The 20,330-nt window shown below is 49.4% G+C and overlaps 2 protein-coding genes across 2 annotated transcripts in view; both read right to left on the bottom strand.

The window, feature by feature from the left end:
• The window catches only part of BCL2L1 (BCL2 like 1), an 871,182-nt gene that overhangs the window by 375,983 nt on the left and 474,869 nt on the right, over window positions 1-20,330 (bottom strand). The gene's annotated exons all lie outside the window — the stretch shown is intronic.
• Window positions 1,870-4,829, bottom strand: ZCCHC3 (zinc finger CCHC-type containing 3). Its single transcript, XM_004272684.3, has one exon. It carries the CDS (start codon window positions 4,543-4,545, stop codon window positions 3,328-3,330), a length of 1,218 nt encoding a protein of 405 aa, XP_004272732.1. The 5' UTR covers window positions 4,546-4,829; the 3' UTR covers window positions 1,870-3,327.

Below are 20,330 nucleotides of genomic sequence, written 5' to 3'. Positions count from 1 at the left end.
CTGACCCCCCCAAGAACAGATCAGTTTTCCTTATTAAACATGTCACTCTGTATGTTTCTTTCAATGCATTATTACAGATTATATATTTGTGTGACTCTAGAATTCCAGCCCCAAAGTGCTTGACTATTTTGCTGCAATTCGTTGCCTTGAAAGAGTTGGTGCTTAACATACGAATGTTAGAGTGTTAAATGAATGGAATGAAGGCGGCCAGAGTGGAGGGTGTTAGGACAAAATCAAGCCTCTTAATACACTGACAAACCCTGTCACTTCCTCTTGGCCTTTTCCCAACCACATCTTCCTGTGACTCTCCAGCCAGCCTGAACACACCCTGTGCTCTAGTCTCCAGGTCTTTGCACAGGCTGCTTCTGTTGCTTGAATATCTTCTCCTTCTTCACTTGACTCCTTCATTTTTCAGGTTTCAGTCGAGACATCATCTCTTCTAGTAGAACTGCATTTGAGACAATTCTATACTCTTTTCTAGAACATTAAAAAATACTTAATATTATTTTAAAAATTGCTTCCTTATTACTTATCTGTAGCTCCCTCTGCAAGTGCAGTCTTATTCACGGGCGTATGCAGAGTGCCTTTTGTCGGGTCTGGCTCTTAATGGCCTTCAGTATTGTTGTAAGCTGAACGAATGAATGTCAGCTAGCCAGCCAGCCTCAGGCTGGGGATCTCCACACACTTCCCAGGAGCCCATGAACAGTGAGGGATTGTAATTTGGGGGCTGCTAGATCAGGAGAGGAAGCTGGGGGAGGTTTGTTCTGCTCCAGCCCGTGGCTCAGTCCCCAGACTGCCAGGCTGGAGGCCCTGAAGCGGATAGGGGGGCGGGGAGGGGAAGGGCAGGGAAACAGTTTCTTCCTCTGCTCTCTCCAGTAGAGTTGGGGGGGAGGGGCAGAGAGAGGGAAGATTCCTTCCAAGGAGGCTCCTTGGCACAGTGCCTGCTAGGAGGAAGGGGGAGGGGACTATGATGAATACAGGCTTTTTCCCCCCACGTCAGGCCTCCAGCACAGTGCGGGAGGGAAACCCGTGGCAGAGGAGGGGGAGAGAGAGGACAGAGGGAGGGAGGGAAGGAAGGAGGAGGGAAGACTGTGTTTGCCTTGGGAGACAGGAAGGAGAAAGGCTGAGCTGGCTCTGAAAGGCAGGATTCTGAAGAGCCAACCAGGCCTCAACTGTACCAGATCAGCTCTGGAAATCCCCTCAAATCACTGAGTCAGAGAATCAATATACTGGGAACATTAATTCTTAGGATCAGATCATCTTATCATCTCAGGGCTAGAAAATCCCTCAGAGGGTTGTGTCTGGAGTCTCCAGGGCTAGCTTGGAGGAGTGAGTCAGCTCTATGGGAAATTTCCTGGACCCCTTCTCTCTTCCTCCCTTATAGTTGGAAGAGATGGCATTTTTTCTAAAGCCCATGAACACTTTGTATCCAATTCAGTGCACTTCCAATAACTGTTAAGATGATGAAACTGACATCCTACCTCAGTTTTTCCCACTGGTTTGTAATCTCCTGAGGGCAGTCCCTCTCAGTCATGTTAGTACCATTCAGAACTGTGGTCTCAAACCTGGCTGCCCATCAGAGTTGCTTGGGGTGCTTACTAAGAATAGTTCACTCACTCCAGTGATTCCGATTGCTGGGAACTGAGTTAGGACTTAACACTTTAGTTTTAACAGTATGCTAAGTGATTTTGATGCAAAGGTTTAGGTAACAATTCCCAAGGGCCTGGGAAAACATAGTAGGTGTTAAGTGTTGCCTGCGGGCTGGAAATGTATATGCAGAGTAAACAAATGGTGTGTGGGAAGCCTGGGTTGAACTACGGTCTGTGAACCTATGCATCTAACATTTTGAAAGGAAAGAGTGCAGCAGTGTTAGCAATACAAAAGATAAATATTTATTCAGAACAAAACTTTAAACAATCGATTTTACATTCTAAGCCACAAGAAAATAGCAAAACATAAAGGAAAGACAAAAACTAAAAGAAAAGCAGTGAACTGTCTTTTCTACTTTAAATTGATAACACTTAGTAGACCCAATGCCCTCCAGCTTGGCCTATTTCCCAAGTACATTTTAGAGTTAACAGCTCATTGGAATTCTGTTTTTCTCCTGAGAGTCCGGAGGTTGCAGATGAGCTCCAGTCGGCTGCTTCTCTGGGGACGCTAGCTATTGAGGCTAAGATGCAAATGCAAACCTTTACTCAGGAGCACCTCTATTTCTCACTGATGGCAATGAACGGGGAAGGGGAAGGCCACAAAGGAGCAGGGCCACTTTAATCCAGATATGGTACCCCAGGGGGCAATGAGTACACCCTGGATTATGTTCCTTTGTCCCTTCCGTATCTCCCAAGTATTCTGAAGCTCCTGCCAAATCTTCTACTTCCTTCCCCAGATGATTTCTTAGCATTCCCCTGGGCTTATTATTCTGGAAAGAGCAGACTTTCTGGGCCCTCAAGTGTTGAGGAAAATGTTGTGAGGTGTGAGAGGTAGTGGAATGAGCACCGGGCTTGGGGTCAGGGAACTCTACTCTAGGCTAGCTCTGGCACCAGACAGCTATGTGATTTTGATCCAGTCATTTAACCTCTCTGGTCTTGTTTCATCTGTTGGAAAACCAGTGGATTGGTCTAGACCAATTTTTAGGTCTTTTCCAGCAGGAAAATTCTAGATTCCATGATTCTGTGAAGAATGGTTTCTGAGCCACTGAAAGCGCTGTCACAAAGTCCATGCATTTTAATGCCATAAGAGAGGCCCTTGGCCACCATTCAGAGCCTATTGACTCAGGTTACATACACTTCTAACAACACTGGTTTCACAAATTCTCAGACCACATAGATTAGAAGCAGCAAATTAAAAGGGGACGGGATGAGCTGCAAAAGATAGACACCCTGACAGAAGCCAGGGTCAACAATGTTCTCAATTCAACAAACATTGATGGAGTGCCGACCATGTGCTAGGCCCCTACCTAGCACTGGGGCACAAAGATGAGCAAGGCAGCCGGAAGAATGAAAATCCGGGGAGAAGACAAGGGGTGGGGAGTAAAAAGTACCAGAAAAAATATCTCCAAATACAAAAATGAAAATAAATTTTAAACAAGGGAGGGGAGACATATCTGCACACTACAGTTCTCGGTCGGTAGTCGTTACTGATGACAGAGTCACCAAATTCAGGAAAGGCTGAAATGGAGTAAACTCAGTTTAGGAAGGCAAAGTGAGATGTCTCTTGTAGTTTTAAGAAGATCTCCTTCAAAAACGATAAAAAATGGTTTAAAAAAAAGTTTTGGCACTTAAGAGGGGTAAGCTGGCTCTGTGTTCACCCTGGCAGGCAGGCGGGTGTTCAGTGCCCGGCCACGCCGGTTAGTTGAGCTGCCACAGAATTGTGAACCGCTTTGGGACACTGGGCAAAGGCGTGTCCTCGTTTGCCACAGAGGTTACACACGATGCCCTTCCGGCAGTAAGGGCTCAGGTGCCCCTCCTCCCCGCACCTGAAGCACCTGTCCTGTGTGCAGCTGCCACTCATGTGGGTCCGGGAACCACATTTAAAGCACGTCTTGGGCTGCCCCTTGTACCAGCTGTAGCCCCTCTCGGCCCCCAGGAAGAAGGCCCCCGGCAGATGCCTGACCCCGCCCTCCCCCTGGCGCAGCTCGATCTCGCACTTGTACTCCCCGGTCCAGATCCCAAACCTGTCGGTCACTTTCACCGGCACGGCCAACACATCGCAGTGGCGCTTAAGCCAGGTCACGATGTCCTCCACGTCCACCGTCTCGTTCCGGAAGAGGATGAAGAGCGTCTTCAAGCTGGACTTGCTCCGCCCCAGCACCACAAAGTTCTCCCAGCAGTCCTCCTGCTCGCGCTTCTCCTCGTAGACGCGTAAGAATAGGGCCAGCTTCTCCGCCGAGCGGAAGCTCACGTCGAACTCCCGGCTGCCAGGGATCTGAATGACCGCGTAGATGTCGCTCGGGTCCATGCCGATGGAGCGCAGGATGAGCGCGCCCACCACGAAGTCCCGGGTTGGGCAGGCGCCCTCGTCTCCCTGGAAACAGATGCGCACGAGGAAGCGGCCCTTGCCCGGGCCCGCCGCGGGGCCAGCCGGCGTCGCCTGCTCGTCCTGTGGGGGCCGCTCGGCCGCGTCTTCGGCCGCGTCGGGCTTGGCCGGGGCCGCCATGGCCGCCACTTCGGCCTTCTTCCTCCTGCCCGCCTCGGCTGCGCCCTTCTTCTTGCGGGCGTCCGTCGCCTCGCCGGCCGTGTCTCTCCGGCGGCCCTTCGGGTCCCCGCGGCCGGCCGGGGGAAAGTCACCGAGGCCCGGCGCCGCCAGGCCCGCGGGGACGCTGAGCCCGCCGCGCGCGCCGTTACCGCCCTCCTCCTCCTCCCGCCGCGGAGGCCGCGACTCGCGGAACTCGCCCTTCTTCTCGGCCAGGTTCTTCACCACCTGGGCCCAGCCCATCTTCTCGCGGCCGCCCTCGGCCTCCTCGGCCCGGGCCGCCGGGCGCGCAAGGGACAGGAGCTGCGTCCGCCCCCGCTTCCTCTCCTCCTCCGCGCCGCCGCCGGTGGCCATTTTACCTCCTTCCCAGCATCCTCCACTCACTCCCGCAGCCAAAGGGCGCCCATGGCGCGCGCCCGCCCGCCCGCCCGCCCGGGCCTGTGGGGGTTTGGGCTTTTTTTTTTTTTTGAAATTCGACGCTTCTCTCCCCCGCCCCGCTAAGGTATTTACTTGCGGCGCTCGGCGGTCAGCGGCCGCTGGCCGGGAACCCCCTGGTAACGGCCAGGCCGCGTTTCCGTTAGTGCTCGCTCCAACCCTACCTCCTCGGCACCGAAGTGGGATGCGGAGCTTGGATCGCGTCCCTGTCCCTCGCGAGGTTTTGGCAGCCTTGGGCCTCGCTCTCGAGGATTTGGTATTTCGCAAGCGGTCCTCGATGATTTCATTCAAGCAGTTTTACTAACGGCCCACAGCCCGAAGGCGGGAGAGAGTTGAGGAAGATTTCGCCCATTTTGTTTTCATTTTTGTACCTTTTCTATTAAAAAAACAAAGACAAAACTTAGCCCTTCCTCCTCCCAGACCAGATCACAATGCATTATTTTTCCAACGTTGGATTATGGACATTTTCAAACATACAAAAAGTGGAAAGAATTTTGCAGTGAACATTTTAACTTTTATCTTTCATTAAAATTTTACTATACCTTATCACACTACGCCTGTATCCATCACTCCTTATTTTTTGATACATTTCCAAGTAAGTCATACTGAATTATTTTTTAAGAAGACCTCCATCATATTCATGATGACAATTATATTGAGCGCTTAAGTGTTCGATAGTGTTCTAAGCACACTGCAAGCTTTATCACATGGAATCTTCCAAAACAATGTTGTAATTATACCCATTTTACAGGAGGCAGGGGCTTGGAGATGGGAGTTAAATCACTTGGCCAAGTGGCAGAGTTAACAGGCAGCCTCCACGCATAGGTGGCTTATACTTCTACTTCTTTGCTCTGACATTTTGGATAAAGGACTCTTTGGATCAGACTCTCCAAGAAACGCCTTCACACAGATTCCCTAACTAAAGTTAGCACTGGACGCAATCCTTATTCCTACCTCATCTGTCTCAACTGGTGCTTCAGAAGCATTGATAAAATTTGGGTAGTTGAGGGGGTGGGATTAATACCACCTTTTGTCATCTTGTTTTCTTTACCATAGCTGCTTGTGTTTCAGGGTGCTCCAGTGATCTTTCTGGGTTTAGTGAAAGAAAAGGATTGTGGACTCAGGGAGACCCTAGTTTGAATCTGACTGCTTCAAATCTCAGCTTTGTCACGTGGGGCCAATGACCTCAGTTTTCACAGCTCAATTTGCTCATCCATAACAAAGGGATATTAATATCTGTAAGGAACGGCACCAAAGACGGAGGAGAGCTTAAACAAGCTTTATTTGGGTACGCTCCGGGACGAGGTTCACTGGTCCGAGAGAAAGGGGGCCAGAGAAGTCGCGCCCGGGCGAGGGTTTGGGCAGAATTTATAGGGGAAGAAGGGAAAGGGGTGTGGTGAATCCGGGAGGGCGCAGAGTAGTCCTTATTCGGTGGTCTCTTCGGGTATCGTGGCAATATCTGGTGCTGGTCGCATCAGTCTTGGGACCGTTAGTCCCGCCCCTCAAAAGGCGGGAAGGCTGGGCCGGGTGGAAAGTCACCAGGTCAGTTCCTGGGACTGGGTGGGTGGGAGCTCTGGGCTGATGCAACCTGTGAGTCTGATTGCGTTCCCCTGCCTCGGGCCAGTTGGCCTTACATCCCGACATCTTTGGTGTAATGGGGTGGCGTTCTGATCTCTGGCTACTTCCTACTGAATGGGGGCGTCAAAAGGGGAGTTGAGCGACCAGAGGTCCGAGGCTTAAGGGAGACCAGTGGGGGGTTCTGTAGGAAGCAAGGTGTAAGGGCCGAGGAGCATTTGGTTTGTGGCCACCCGAGAAACTTCCTCCATGTGCCTGCGAAGGAACCTAAGAAAACAGGGAGCAAGCATGAACAAGATACAGATGAGAATTAAGGGGCCTAAGATTGGTGTTAGCCAGGTATAGAGGGTGGATCGCCACCAATCGGGAATTGGGGAGGTGGACTGTTGGGTGTTTGCGTTGGAGTTCTTCGCTTAAGCGATGGAGGGCGTTTACGTTGTCTTCGATGAGTCCTGTTTCATTGATGTAATAGCAGCATTCCTCCTGTAGGAAGAGGCAGGTACCTCTTTTGTCGGCCGTCAGGAGATCCAGGGCTCGTCGATTCTGGAGAGCGACTCGGGCTATGGAGGTGATTTGGCGCTGGAGAGAGGAGATGGAGGCGGCGGAGGCTTCAATGGATAGCTGGAGTTTATGTTCTAAGTCGCGGGATGTCGAAACACTATGTGTCAGAGCTCCCCGCCCCACCCCCCCCACCCCACCCGCACCCCCCCGCCCCGAGGCCTGCAGTGACCAGGGAGGAGGCGAGAGAGATGCCTGCGACCAGAGGAAGAAAGATAGCTCTTTTCCGTCGGGTAAAGGGCGGCGTGATTAGCGAGGAAAATTCGGCTTGGCTATACAGTGTGAGTTGTGGGATGAGAGTAACGGGGATACATGAGAAGGGGGAAGAAGAATTGATCTTTTTTGTGAGGGAACCATTGCACCACAAAAACATGCCTGGTGGTGCTTCAATTGATGTGTTTACCGTGAGGGATGAACTGCAAAGAAGCCCAGTATCAGCTAGATTTGGGCGGCTGCCGTAACAGATGGTGAGATTTTTTTGAATCAAGGAATATGGGGACTTTTAACGGGGAAAAAGGTGGGTTTTGGGAGGTGTGGGAAGTAGAATTGAAGGGCTGGTCGAGTGGGACAGCAGCCAAGGGTGGCCGGCCAAGCGAGGCACATAGAAAGCAGTCGGAGATGTTACCTATTCCTGTGTGGTTGAGTATCTGTACTGCTTGACGGACGAGGGTCAACCAAGAAAAAGGATCCTCTTTGTGTTCGGGGTGGGGTAGTTGATGTCTTAGGGCTTGTTCTGTTTCCTGGATGGCAGTGACTTGTTTGCTCAACTGTTGGGTAACTTTGGGAATCAAGCTAATGTAGGAGCGAAAAATCTTAAAAGACCTTACAGGATAAGTATCAGTTGCCCATCGGTAAATTTTTCCTTGTACCCCTTGTCCCCATCTTGTATCCCAGGGATCCTTGATGTTAAGGGATAGGCTACCCCTGCCATCCTTGGTACTAGGTAAGATTGTCAGAGTAAGTCTGTAGTGCCTAATTTTGCCACGTGGATGTTACATGAGCGGTAGGGGCACCCCCCGTATGTGTCTGTCCACCAGTGACAGTAGTCTTTAGTTTGGTTGTAGGTGAAACAGACAACGGGAGATTCCTGGCCTAGCCAATTACCTTGCCAAATTAAATGTGGGAAGGAAAAGTTAACGGTCACCATGGCCTGGCATCCGCCTGGTTGGCAGTCTCCTGTCCCCAGGACCTGGGCATGGGCTCGACCATCAGCTTGCCATGTCCCGTGGATGTAGAAGCGCCATAGGGACGTCTGATGAGTCCTGGGTGGCAGGAGAAGTAGCAGGAGGAGAGGCAGGGCGGTGGATAAGCCGTAACCTTGTGGGACCCAGCGGTTGGGTTGACTAGTTTTCTGAGATTGGGGCCACTTTAAGACGGGAGACATGGTACCAGGAGGAGTGTCCTAGAAGTATGGCCGCCGTGAGGGTGGTGAGGACCACTGTATGAGGGCCTGTCCACCGTGGCTTAAGGGATTGGGAGTGTAAGTCCTTGAGGAGGACACTATCTCCAGGTTGTAGAGGGAGAGAGGAAGTTTCAGAGACAGCCACTGTCGGTAGATGACGGTCAGCATATTCGCGGAGAAGACGGCGAAGCAGGGAGAGGCAGGGAAGGTAGGAGGCTAGGGGTGGACTCTGGGTTGGTAGGTCGTGAAGGAGGAAAGGGCGGCCGTAAAGTAGTTCAAATGGACTGAGGCCAGTAGGAGTCCGAGGTGAGGCTCGGATTTGGGTAAGGGCTAGAGGAAGCAGGTCGGGCCATGAGACATGGACCTCAAGGGACAGTTTGGTGAGGTGGTCTTTTAAGATCCCATTGGAGGATTCAACCTTACCGGATGATTGGGGGTGGTAGGGGATGTGGAGTTTCCAGGTGATCTGGAGAGCCTCGGATACCTGTTGAACCACCTGAGAGACAAAGGCGGGTCCATTATCCGACTGGATGGAGACCGGCAGACCAAATCGGGGGATGATATATTGAAGCAGGATGGTGGCGACCGTGTCTGCCGTTTCTCGAGTTGTTGGATAGGCCTCGATCCAACCTGAAAAGGTGTCAATGAGAGTGAGCAGATATCGGAAGCGTTTGCAGCGGGGCATATGGGTAAAGCGTTTGCAGCGGGGCATATGCAGCGGGGCATATCTGCCAGTCTTCACCAGGCTAATGTCCACGCATCTGGTGTGTAGGAATTCAGGGCCGTAGGCCTCCTTGTGGGGAGACGGATGCGCAGGTTTGGCAGGCCATGTGAGTCTTTGAGATGGCCTCTCTAAGTCCTGGCAGATGAAAGAGGGGGTCCAAAAAACGGGACATTGCTTCTGGACCAATGTGTAAGGATTTATGGATGTCTGATAGGAGGCCAGCTGCTTGGGCCAGAGGTAGGGCAATTTTGTTGTCTATAAAAATCCATCCTTTGTTGTCTTTGTGTCCCCCTTTTGAGAGTAAGGCAGCTTCCTCGTGCGGGGTATATGTGGGTTGGGTAGGACTGGTGAAAAATAGAAGTGGAGCTGGAGGATCCCCTTTTGTAAGCTCTCGGGCCATGGAATCGTCCTTCGAGTTACCTTGTGCTATTGGGTTGGATGGGAGTTGATGACCCCTGCAATGGATAATTGCTACTTCTTTAGGAAGCTGGAGGGCCTCCAGTTTTGCAGTGAGGGAAGCGTTGACCACTGGGGATCCCTTAGTGGTCAGAAATCCATGTTCCCTCCATAGTGCTGAGTGGCTGTGTGCAATGAGAAAGGCATATTTAGAGTCTGTGTAGCTGTTAACCCTTTGGTCTTTGGATAGGTTAAGGGCTCGTGTAAGTGCGATCAGTTCAGCCTTTTGGGAGGTCGTTCCTTCTGGGAGGCTGTTAGCCTCGATAATAGTTGAGATAGTTACCACAGCGTAGGCTGTCCGTCGGCGTCCGTCAGGACCGAGTATTGAGCTGCCATCTACGAAGAGGGTGCGGTCCGGGTTTAACAGTGGAGTATCAAAGAGTCCCTCCCTCGGCGGGCTGAGGGCCTCTACGATTTGGGGGCAGGAGTGGGAAGGGGAGGTCCCGGTGTCGGAAATGGGCAAGAGGGAGGCCGGGTTTAGGCGGGGGGGGGGGGGGGGGGGGTGGCAGGGGAAGGTCAAGGGAGATAGCAGTTGTTTTCGATGAACAGCAGGTGGAATTCCTAGATGCAAGAGGGACCCGAGAGAGAGAGACTTGTGGCCTAAGAAGTCGACCAGCCGGTGGGAGGAAAACACGCTTAGTGGGTGGGCCAGGGTCAGTTTGAGTGTTTGTTTGGTCAGTTCGGCTGCTGCTGCTAGGGCCCGAAGGCATGGTTGCCATCCCCAAATGGTTGGGTCTAGCTGTTTGGCTGTAGGAAGGCCCTACAGGCTGGGCAAGGAGTCCAGTGGCTATTCTGGCCCGTTCATCCACAAAAAGGTGAAAAGGTCGGTTTGGGTTGGGCAGAGAAAGGGGAGGAGAAGATATCAGAGCGTTACGGAGGGTGAGAAAGGCCTGTCGAACGGCGGAAGGAGAGGTGAGGGGTCCTTGAGGGGTTTCTTTATTGGCTAGATATAAGGGTTTAGCGAGGAGAGCAAATTTAGGGATCCAGTGTCGGAAAAATCCTATAAGGCCCCAAAAGGAGAGAATTTGTTCCACTGTTTCCGGAGGCTGGAGTTCACGGATAATCCGGGTGCATTTGGCTGTTAGACCTTTTGTGGTAGGGGTAAGGTGGAGCCCCAGGTAGGTTACAAGAAGTTACAGATAACTGAGCCTTGGCTGGGGAGACCCGATAACCGCGAGAGCCAAGGTAATTGAGGAGATCTGCAGTGTGTTGTCTTGAGAGGCTGAGAGACGGGCTACAAAGGAGGAGGTCATCTACATATTGAAGGAGTGTGCTGGGGGTAAGGGAGCAGGAAGTGAGGTCCCGTGCCAGCGCCTGACCAAAGAGGTGAGGACTGTTGCGGAATCCCTGGGGAAGAACTGTCCAGGTGAGCTGACTGGAAGTATGAGTATCCGGATCCGTCCAGGTAAAGGCGAAGAGGAAATAGGAGTCGGGATGTAGGGGGGATAGTGAAAAAGGCATCTTTGAGATCCAGAACCGTAAAGTGGGTTGTGGATGGGGGGATATGGGAGAGCAAGGTGTATGGGTTTGGTACTACTGGGTGGAGAGGAACTATGGCCTCATTGATTATTCGGAGGTCCTGGACCAGGCGATAATCCCCAGAGGCCTTGTGGACAGGCAGGATGGGGGTGTTGCAGGGAGAGTCAGTGGGGATAAGGAGTCCCTGGTTTAGGAGTCTGGTGATAATAGGTTGTAGGCCCCTAAGGTGAGCCTCAGAGATGGGAAATTGGGGCCTTGATGGAAATTTGGAGGGGTCCTTTAGGCGGATGAGGACGGGGGAATGGTGTGTTGCTATTATGGGCTTAGAAGTATCCCAGACTTGGGGATTGATTGGGTTCGGTGTGATTGGAAGAGGGGGATAGGAGGGGGAGGGTTCTAGAGACAGGCCGAGAAGAGGAAGCAGGAGTTGGGAGGAGGGGACCTTAGGGTCAAGTCTAACCAGTTGGAGGGAGGCCCCTAAGTGGAAAAGGACATCTCGGCCTAGCAAGGGAACTGGGCAGGATGGTATGACTAAGAAGGAATGAGTAAAAGGGAGTCCTTCGATATGACATGGGAGTGGACCGGTCTGGAGTGGGAAGGATGGTTTGCCATCAACACCCATGACTGAGATCTGGCAAGGAGAAACTGGCCCGGAATAGGTAGGCAGGACCGAATAGGTAGCCCCGTGTCCACCAGAAATGAGATGGACTTACCCGCTACCTGTAGCGTTACCCTGGGCTCGGCGAGGGTGATGGGGGTCTTCGAGTCCGGGCGCCGTCAGTCGTCAGCCAATCCCAGCAGTTCGAGTGGTAATGCCGTTGGGACGGCCTGCCCCCCGCGTGGAGACGCTGAGGGAGGGCCAGTCGTAGGGCAGTCACTCTTCCAGTGGCCCGTTAGCCCGCAGCTGGGACAGGGCTTAGAAGGAGGTCGGGGATTGGGACATTGGCGAGCCCAGTGCCCCTCTTTTCCACACTTGAAGCAGGCCCCTGGTGGGGTTGCCTTCGGCGGGTTCCGTGGATGTTGTCCATGGGAGATGGCCGGCCGCAGGGCGTCCACGAGGGCTTGGGTCTGGAGGGCCACCTTCTGGTGCATCCGAGCCTGTCGGCTGATTCTGCCAAATCCTCACGGCCATTGTAGACTTTAAAGGCCATCTTTACCAGATCTCGAATAGGGGTTTGAGGGCCGTCCTCTGCCCGTTTTAATTTCTTTTGGATGTCCGGGGCTGATTGGGTAATAAAATGGATGGCTAGGACCGTTGCCCCTGCCGGGGTGTCGGGATCCAGCCGGGTGTAGAGAGTTAAGGCCTCTGTAAGGCGATTGAGAAAGATAGCTGGATTTTCGTTAGGTTCTTGGGTTATCTCTTTTAGTTTTTCAAAATTATCCACCTTATGACCGGCAGCCTGCATGCCAGCCAGGAGGCATTGGATCATGAGGTCGCGTTTACGATGGCCATCCTGGCCGTCCTGATAAGTCCAGCCTGGATCGGTGTCAGGTACGGCAGTCGCTCCGACAGGCATGGAGTTGTCGGTAAGGTGAACCTGATCTGCATGGTTTCGGGCAGCAGTTTGAATTCTTTCCCTTTCGTCAGGGGTTAAGGTAGAGGACAGAACCACAAAGATATCGTGCCAGGTTAGATCGTAAGCTTGAGAGAGGTAGCGAAATTCTTTGATGTAGCGGGAAGAGTCGGCAGAAAAGGAGCCTAGTCGCTTTTCTATTTGAGAGAGATCTTGGAGGGAAAAGGGAACATGAACTAGAAGGTCTGGGTCCTGGGAGTCGTGGTGGTGGGAGCGGGTGTGTGAGCTGACTGGCGAGGAGAGGGGTGATGAGAGAGAGACGGAGGGAGAGGAAGTGGGGGAAGGGGGGGCAAAGGGGGAGGTTGCCGGGGGGAGCGGGGGAGCGGTGGGGGGCGATGGAGTGGGCTCAGGAGGGAGAGGGGCCGGTCTAGGGTAGGGTGGGGGTTGGAGAAGAGCTCTGGAGGGGGGAGAGGCGAGAGATTCGGGACGGTCGGTTAGTGGGGAGGAATCATCGTCCAAGGGGATTGAGGTTTTGGATGGAGGAGATGTTTGTTTGGGAAGGAGGATTTGAGAGGTAGAACAATTGACGCAAAGGGAGGGGCGAGAGCGCAAAACCCAAAAAACCTGGACATAGGGGACCTCAGACCATTTGCCCGTCCTGCGGCAGTAATTATCTAGATCACGGAGGATGTTAAAATCGAACGTCCCTTCAGGAGGCCATTTGGATTGATTGTCTAGAGGATATTGTGGAATAGAAAATAAGCCGTCGGCGACGGAGATCTTGGGAGAAACCGAGGGCTGTAAAATTGGCTAGGAGACACCCCAGGGGCGTCTTAGGATCTGGTTTCGATTGTGAGGTTCCCATGATCCCCAGTCTGTCCCTGAGTGAACGGAGAGGGAGACAGGCGTCCCTGGTCTCAGTCTCCAATTCACGGCAGATCGCAGGGCGGTCAGGCGATTGGGACGTCTCCACAGTTGCCCGAGGCCCGGAGAGAGAACGGAGGAGTCCCTGACGCGGCCGTGATTAGGGACAGGAGTCCGGTGGGCAGGGACTCTGGGGGTCGGAGGGAACAAGGGAGGGGACTTACCCCGTTTTCTGCCGGATCGGGTGGATGAGTAGAGGTTCCCAGGTTGTCTCCTGCGGGAGGGGAGGAGCGGCCCGCACAGTAACCCGCGGGGTTTGGTACCCCTCCCGGGTTTCGGCACCAAATGTAAGGAACGGCACCAAAGACGGAGGAGAGCTTAAACAAGCTTTATTTGGGTACGCTCCCGGACGAGGTTCACTGGTCCGAGAGAAAGGGAGCCAGAGAAGTCGCGCCCGGGCGAGGGTTTGGGCAGAATTTATAGGGGAAGAAGGGAAAGGGGTGTGGTGAATCCGGGAGGGCGCAGGGTAGTCCTTATTTGGTGGTCTCTTCGGGTATCGTGGCAATATCTGGTGCCGGTCGCATCAGTCTTGGGACCGTTAGTCCCGCCCCTCAAAAGGCGGGAAGGCTGGGCCGGGTGGAAAGTCACCAGGTCAGTTCCTGGGACTGGGTGGGTGGGAGCTCTGGACTGATGCAACCTGTGAGTCTGATTGCGTTCCCCTGCCTCGGGCCAGTTGGCCTTAGAATATCTACTCTCAGAGGACGAATGTGGAGGTCCAAGGAGATAACCTGTGTCAAAGAGCTTAGTCCACAATGGGTTTCCAGGGAAGGTTATTCTTCCTTTCTACCGGTGTTGGATTTTTTCCTATTTCTCTTGCAGCTCTGCTTAGCATCTGGGAGTCCCTGTGAGTTCTTAAGATCTTTCCCTTTACTCGGCTTCCAGTACTAGTTTCAGGAAGACAGCATCTCCAACTCTTGTGCTATTTGACCTTCCGATTCCCTCACTTTATAACTCCTGACGTGCTCTCATCCATCCTCTCTCTGCCACACATCCCCAGGATCGTACTGGGATCATTAACCAGAAGCATCAAAGTCTTAGGTTCACACATTCCACTCTTTTATTCTTTCTGCTTGCCTGCTCAGATCTTTCCATGGTGAGGGTATTTACATAGCCAAACCAAACCCATGTATTTTAACTAATCTCTCTTCCTTCTCCTTCTTCTTCGAGGTTGTCTCAGCTATATTTGGATCCGCTGTATAAATTTTAGAACCAGCTTACTAAATTCCAGGAAACCACTTCTGGGGATTTTAATTGGGTTTGCATTGCATTTATACAGAATTGCCATATTGTAATGCTGACTCTCCCCATTAGTGACCCTCCTGGATTTCTCATTTATGTAAGTCTTATTTTATGAATTTCAATAACATTTTATAGTTTTCTTCCTAAAGATTTTGTAGGGCATTTATTCCAAGGTGCCTTGGTTGCTGTTGTAAATGGTATCTTTAGAAATCACATATTTGTTTTCAGTATTTAAAGGAAACATAATTGAATTTTTTGTATTGAACTCATATCTAGCAACAAGGCTGAAATCTTTTAAGATTTCCAATGGCTTTTGGAATCAATTTGCTTTTCTATGTTGACAATCATATTGTCTGCAAATAACGAAGGTTTTTTTCTTTTTCTGTTTAGATCTTACACTTTTTCTTGTCTTACGGCACTAGACAGGACCCCTTATGTAACCAACATATATTAGGCATTTTTGTTTTGTTTCTGACTATTAAAATATCTGTTTGTATTTTGAAAAGGTTTGATCTGTGGACTGGGGTCTGGCTCCATCTCAATTTTACTAACCATATCTTCTTCTATCATAAGATTTTGTTGGTATGGGTATGGCCATTCTTTCCATCAATGCCATTTTTCTCAAGTCAACTTTTGCAGATCCAGGTTTTCTATATTCTCTTTTTACTTTTATTTCTTGTTGATGATCACTATGAGCACTGTGAATTGGATAAAAGACTGAACACTTATATTTATTTCTCACTGAATTTATTCAAAAATTGTCAGCCATTGTCCTCAGCAGTGCTCCAGCAGTCACCTTGGTCTATTGCAGAGATCACTGAACCAGGAGGTGCGGGGCCAGGCAGGTATCCTGCGAGCAAAGCTGTGCAGATGGGCACCGAAGCCATCTGAAGATGGCAGCCTTTACTCATTTCTGGCAGATTATCACCACAGAGGGTTATCAGAATTGGTCAGTTTGGCATCTCAGTCTGGGTTCTTATGGACAGAGTTTTGGAATTTGCGCTATTTTTAAAAAGCTAGTTGGGAGACTGGGGAGGAGGCATGATTTGAGGTGGACTTTGAAAGAACAGGTTCTGAAGAGCAAGAGAGAAAAAAAGTCTGTGGGTTAGAATTATTGTTCCTATTCACAGATGAGGAAATTAGGCTCGATCATGGAAGTGAGTTGCCCAGTGTCACAAAGCTTGTAGTAGCTTAGTGATTGTCAAAATCTGAACCCCCATCAGCCCAACTCTAAAGCTTAATGGTTAGCCACTTATGTGCTTCTGCCTCATGTCTGTGAAATGGAGATAACCATGCCTACATCAAAGTTACTGTTTACTGACAACTTACATTCATGGTTGTATTAGCACACAAGCTAGGCTCCTTTTTTTTTTTCCCAGATGCTGATTACACCTGTTTAATTAATTAACAATACAACAATTTTAACAGGGTAACATGGTCCAGAGAAAACTGTTACATTATGCACTTGATATTTCATTAAAAATTTTTCCTTAAAACTAAAAGGTTTCATTATAACAGATACATTTCAAATGTACTTTATTAAATCATTGCTAATTAGAGCCTAAGCAATTATAAAGACATTACACAATGATATTCAACCAGAAGTTATTTTTTCTGGACATATAGACATATTAATGTACTTCTGTTGAAAAATTTTAATCTCCAGCAAAAATAACTGCATGTAGACATTATTCTGTTTTCTGGGAGAGATCTGGGAGGACAATAAAGGGCTGGGTGTGTTTATAAGAATAGGCCAGTAGCTGTTTCCATCAGGGAGGTGGTACTAATCAATATTGAGACTCAATACTCAGATAAATTTCAGGTTAAAAACATTTGTTAAGATAGGTGATAATTGGGCTATTTTTATATTGACAACTGAGACAAAACTATAAACTGTCAGTCAATGTTTAGGGACCCAGAACCAAGAGGGCCTTATGGTGAGGTCGGCAGGTAAATAATTAGCACATACAAATCAAAGACTCTGTTCAGGACAACCGAGCCACACCCACTGCCTGATGGACAGGATTCACCTATTAACCTCATCACTTTATAGAGTCTGCCTAACACGAGAAAGTCCTCCAAGTTCTGATAGCCAGATACTGACAAGAAAGGCTGTTGAAACTTATTTAATTAGACACATTGAAGTACTACTGCTATTAGGAGTCTGTTTATAAAGATTTTCCATCATACATTATTACAATATTTTTTCAGGTAAAAACCTTGGTTTCAACTGTTACAGTCATAAAAGTATTTCCCCTGGGATTTCCTCCACATAGGGAAGTTATCCATATAATTATTTTTAAATAGTCTTCCTAACTTTGGGAAAACTTTGCCCTCCCTCCAACACACACACACACGCCATGTGTGTGTCTTCTTCAGTTACTTTTATCAGTGTTTTGTAGTTTTCATTGTACAAATCTTTCACTCCTTTGGTTAAATTTTTAAAACATTTTATTGGCGTATAGTTGATTTACAATTTTGTGTTAGTTTCAGGTGTATAACAAAATGATTCAGTTATACATATACATATATTCATTTTCAGATTCTTTTCCCTTATAGGTTATTACAAAATACTGAGTATAGTTCCCTGTGCTATACAGTAGGTCCTTGTTGGTTATCTATTTTATATATAGTAGTGTATATATGTTAATCTCATCCTCCTAATTTATCCCCCCCACCTTTGGTAACCATAAATTCTATGTCTGTGGGTCTATTTCTGTTTTGTAAATAAGTTCATTTGTATCTTTTTTTTTTCAGATTCCACATATAAGTGATATCATATGATATTTGTCTTTCTCTGACTGACTTACTTCACTTAGTATGATCGTCTCTAGGTCCATCCATGGAAATGAGATCGTGAAATGGTCAGCCCATGTGCCCAGTAAAAATTCTAATACTACAGAAGAAGGTAGAGTGGATATTGGAGGCCATTAGCAGTCTTTACCACAATGGTGCTAGTCAGTCTTTAAAACGAAACAGTGAAGTAGGCATTATTATGCCTATTTTACTGACAAATATATTGAGGTTCAGAGAAATGAAGCAACTTGCTTAAGGGTGAGCTGGGATTGGAACCCTGACTCATGTTTGACTCACCATGTTCTACTCCCTCCCCAATGAAATTGTTCCTTTGTGAGTTTTGCTGCTTCTCTTTTGTTTCCTTCTCACTCGGTAGTGCAATGTTAGCATGGATGTCTACACTCTCTGGGCTGTGAGCCTTCCTCCAAATTCTTATTCTCTGGCATAATAATCATGTCCCAGAGGGAGAAGATCGTGGACTTGCAAAGGCTGGGTGCTGTGGGGCCACATGTGTGAGCTGTTACTTCAGTAGTTGCAACAGATGTTGGAAAGCAAGTCTATAAACTGCAACCTCTTCATGAAAGAGCAGTGTAGCCAGCCGACCCAAGAGAAGGAGGCCAAGGCCAAGAGAAGAAAAGGCCACTTGACTCTCAGGGTCTGGACCTGAATCAACATCAGCCTATTCCATGGGAATGTGAAGCTGGTAGAGTCCATGAAGGGGACATGATCAGAAGCCCAGTATTATGTCCACATGGACAAACTCTTTGACATTTTTCTGAGACCTGTCTTGGCATTGAGTGTGGCTGGTGCACGTGCATGGGGAGCGAGCTGGAATACAGGTACAAGAGCACCTTCTGTGATATCATCAGGTTGTACTGGACTCTCAGCAGACACTGCCAGCAAAGGAGCACCTTGCAGAGTATGACTTGGGGTCCAAACTGATAGTTTCCAACATGCTCAACTGAAGATGCCAAATCTATCCCATCAGCATGCAAGCAAATCCTATCAGGCTATGCACATTGATTCTGGCTCTTTAGGACTACTTGACTAAGTTTGTCCTCCTATATCCTCTCACCACCAAGTGGGTCCAGGAGGACACCCTGTTGGACATCTTCACTGTGCTCAGGGAACCCAGAGTCTTGCAGACTAGTATTGATGATATTTCTTCATCCAGATTGACAAGGGCTCACACAGATGTGGCCAAGCTGAAGATGGCCCAGGAATATGACAGGGCACCGTGGCTTGCAGATGCACCACTCTGATCTCTGCCTCTCTCGTTACATGGCATTCTCACTGTGTCTGGGTCTCTCTTATCTTCTTACAAGGACATTAGTCATATTGCATTAAGGGCCCAGCCTTTGCCAGTATGACCTCCTCTTAACTAATTACATTTGTAACAACCCTAGTTCCAAATAAGGTCATATTCGGGCTTCCCTGGTGGCGCAGTGGTTGAGAGTCCGCCTGCCGATGCAGGGGACACGGGTTCGTGCCCCGGTCCGGGAAGATCCCACATGACGCGGAGCGGCTGGGCCCGTGAGCCACGGCCGCTGAGCCTGCGCGTCCGGAGCATGTGCTCCGCAACGGGAGACGCCACAACAGTGAGAGGCCCGCGTACCGCAAAAAAAACAAAAACAAAAACGAAAACAAATAAGGTCATATTCTGAAACTCTGGGAAGGACACGAATTTGGGGGGAACACCATTCAACCCAGTGCACTGTTGACGGCTTAGACGCAGAGCAATGACACACAGCACTAGCCCCAGGGTCTGTAGTTTGTTCAGATGATGAAAAACTCAACTTACCACAAGGTTATCTGCTACAGCCCCCATGAAGCCATGTTTGTCTGCAAAGCCAGGCTTGGCCTGGCAACTCCAGGTCACCCCAGGAAGTTATGCTCACACTTAGGACCGGATAGGATTTGAAGAGGGAACAGAGACAACTGAAGAATAGCATCTATGTGCAACAAGAAGACAACAGAGAGATGAGACCTGGGCGTGAATTCAATGTTGTTCTTTCACATGTAGCTTTCATTAGAATGTTTCTGGCCTGAAAGTACCAGAAAACTCAACTCACAATGGCACACTCAATAAGGTGATTTGTTATTTAACCTCCAGTACTTTCTAGATACGTGACAGGATTGGTTAATTTAATGACTCAGCATTGCTATTAAGGAACAAGTTTCTTCAACTTTCTTCTTCCATTTCCAGGATGTCCTCTTCAGCTAACTGTCCTCACAGTCCCACAATTCCAGCAATGTCACACAGATATGATGATGTCTAGTAATAGACAAGGGAATGTTTTTCTGCAATGTCTTTTTATAAAAGTGTGATGACAGTCTTTCCCCAAAGTTGCTGAGTAGACTTCCCACCCTGTCTCCTTGGTCAGACTTTTATCCCATGCCTATAACCAAACCTGTAATGGCAAGGGAAATGGGCCCACCAAGCCTAGCTCAGACCAATCATGACTACCAGAGCTGGAACTGGAGCTGGAACTGGGGCTGGGGCTGGGACCTGCCTCCTCTAAAGCAAGTGAGCACCTGAACAAGATGAGGGTCCATTAGCTGGGATGAAGGGGAGGAATGGCTGTTGGGTAGACAACCCCCAGGTCTACCACATACTGCTACCTCCTCCTTCTTATCGGTTTCCTGGCAGAACCTCCCTGCTGCAGTGCTGTGGCTCTGCAAATGGGGTGCCTGACCTAGTGCTTCCCTCAGCCCTAGGGGCAGCTGGGAGGGTCTTGAATGCCCAGAGTATCCATGCTGATTGCTTTTGCCATAGCAGTCCCTTCTGTTGACCACAGCGTGCAGTGCTATTTATAACATTTTCCTATGATTTTTAAGAGGGGGAGAAGGTTGGGAGCTCTGGCCTTGTGGTCTATAGTAACATTCCTCTATTAGAGTGTGAGTGCTTTTAAATTATTTGCTCCCTCCAATTTATTTTTTAAATTAATTAATTTCCAATTTATTTTTTAAACTGGAACGCACTTTAAAATCTGTGCTCTATCTAGCAAATCTGGGGTGTGGAGAGAGAACTGGAGTG

The sequence above is a fragment of the Orcinus orca genome, chromosome 16 (genome assembly GCF_937001465.1).
Source record: "Orcinus orca chromosome 16, mOrcOrc1.1, whole genome shotgun sequence".
Classification (NCBI taxonomy): domain Eukaryota; kingdom Metazoa; phylum Chordata; class Mammalia; order Artiodactyla; family Delphinidae; genus Orcinus; species Orcinus orca.
The sequence above is the reverse complement of the archived record's forward strand: the minus strand, read 5'-3'. Positions and strand labels throughout refer to the sequence as shown.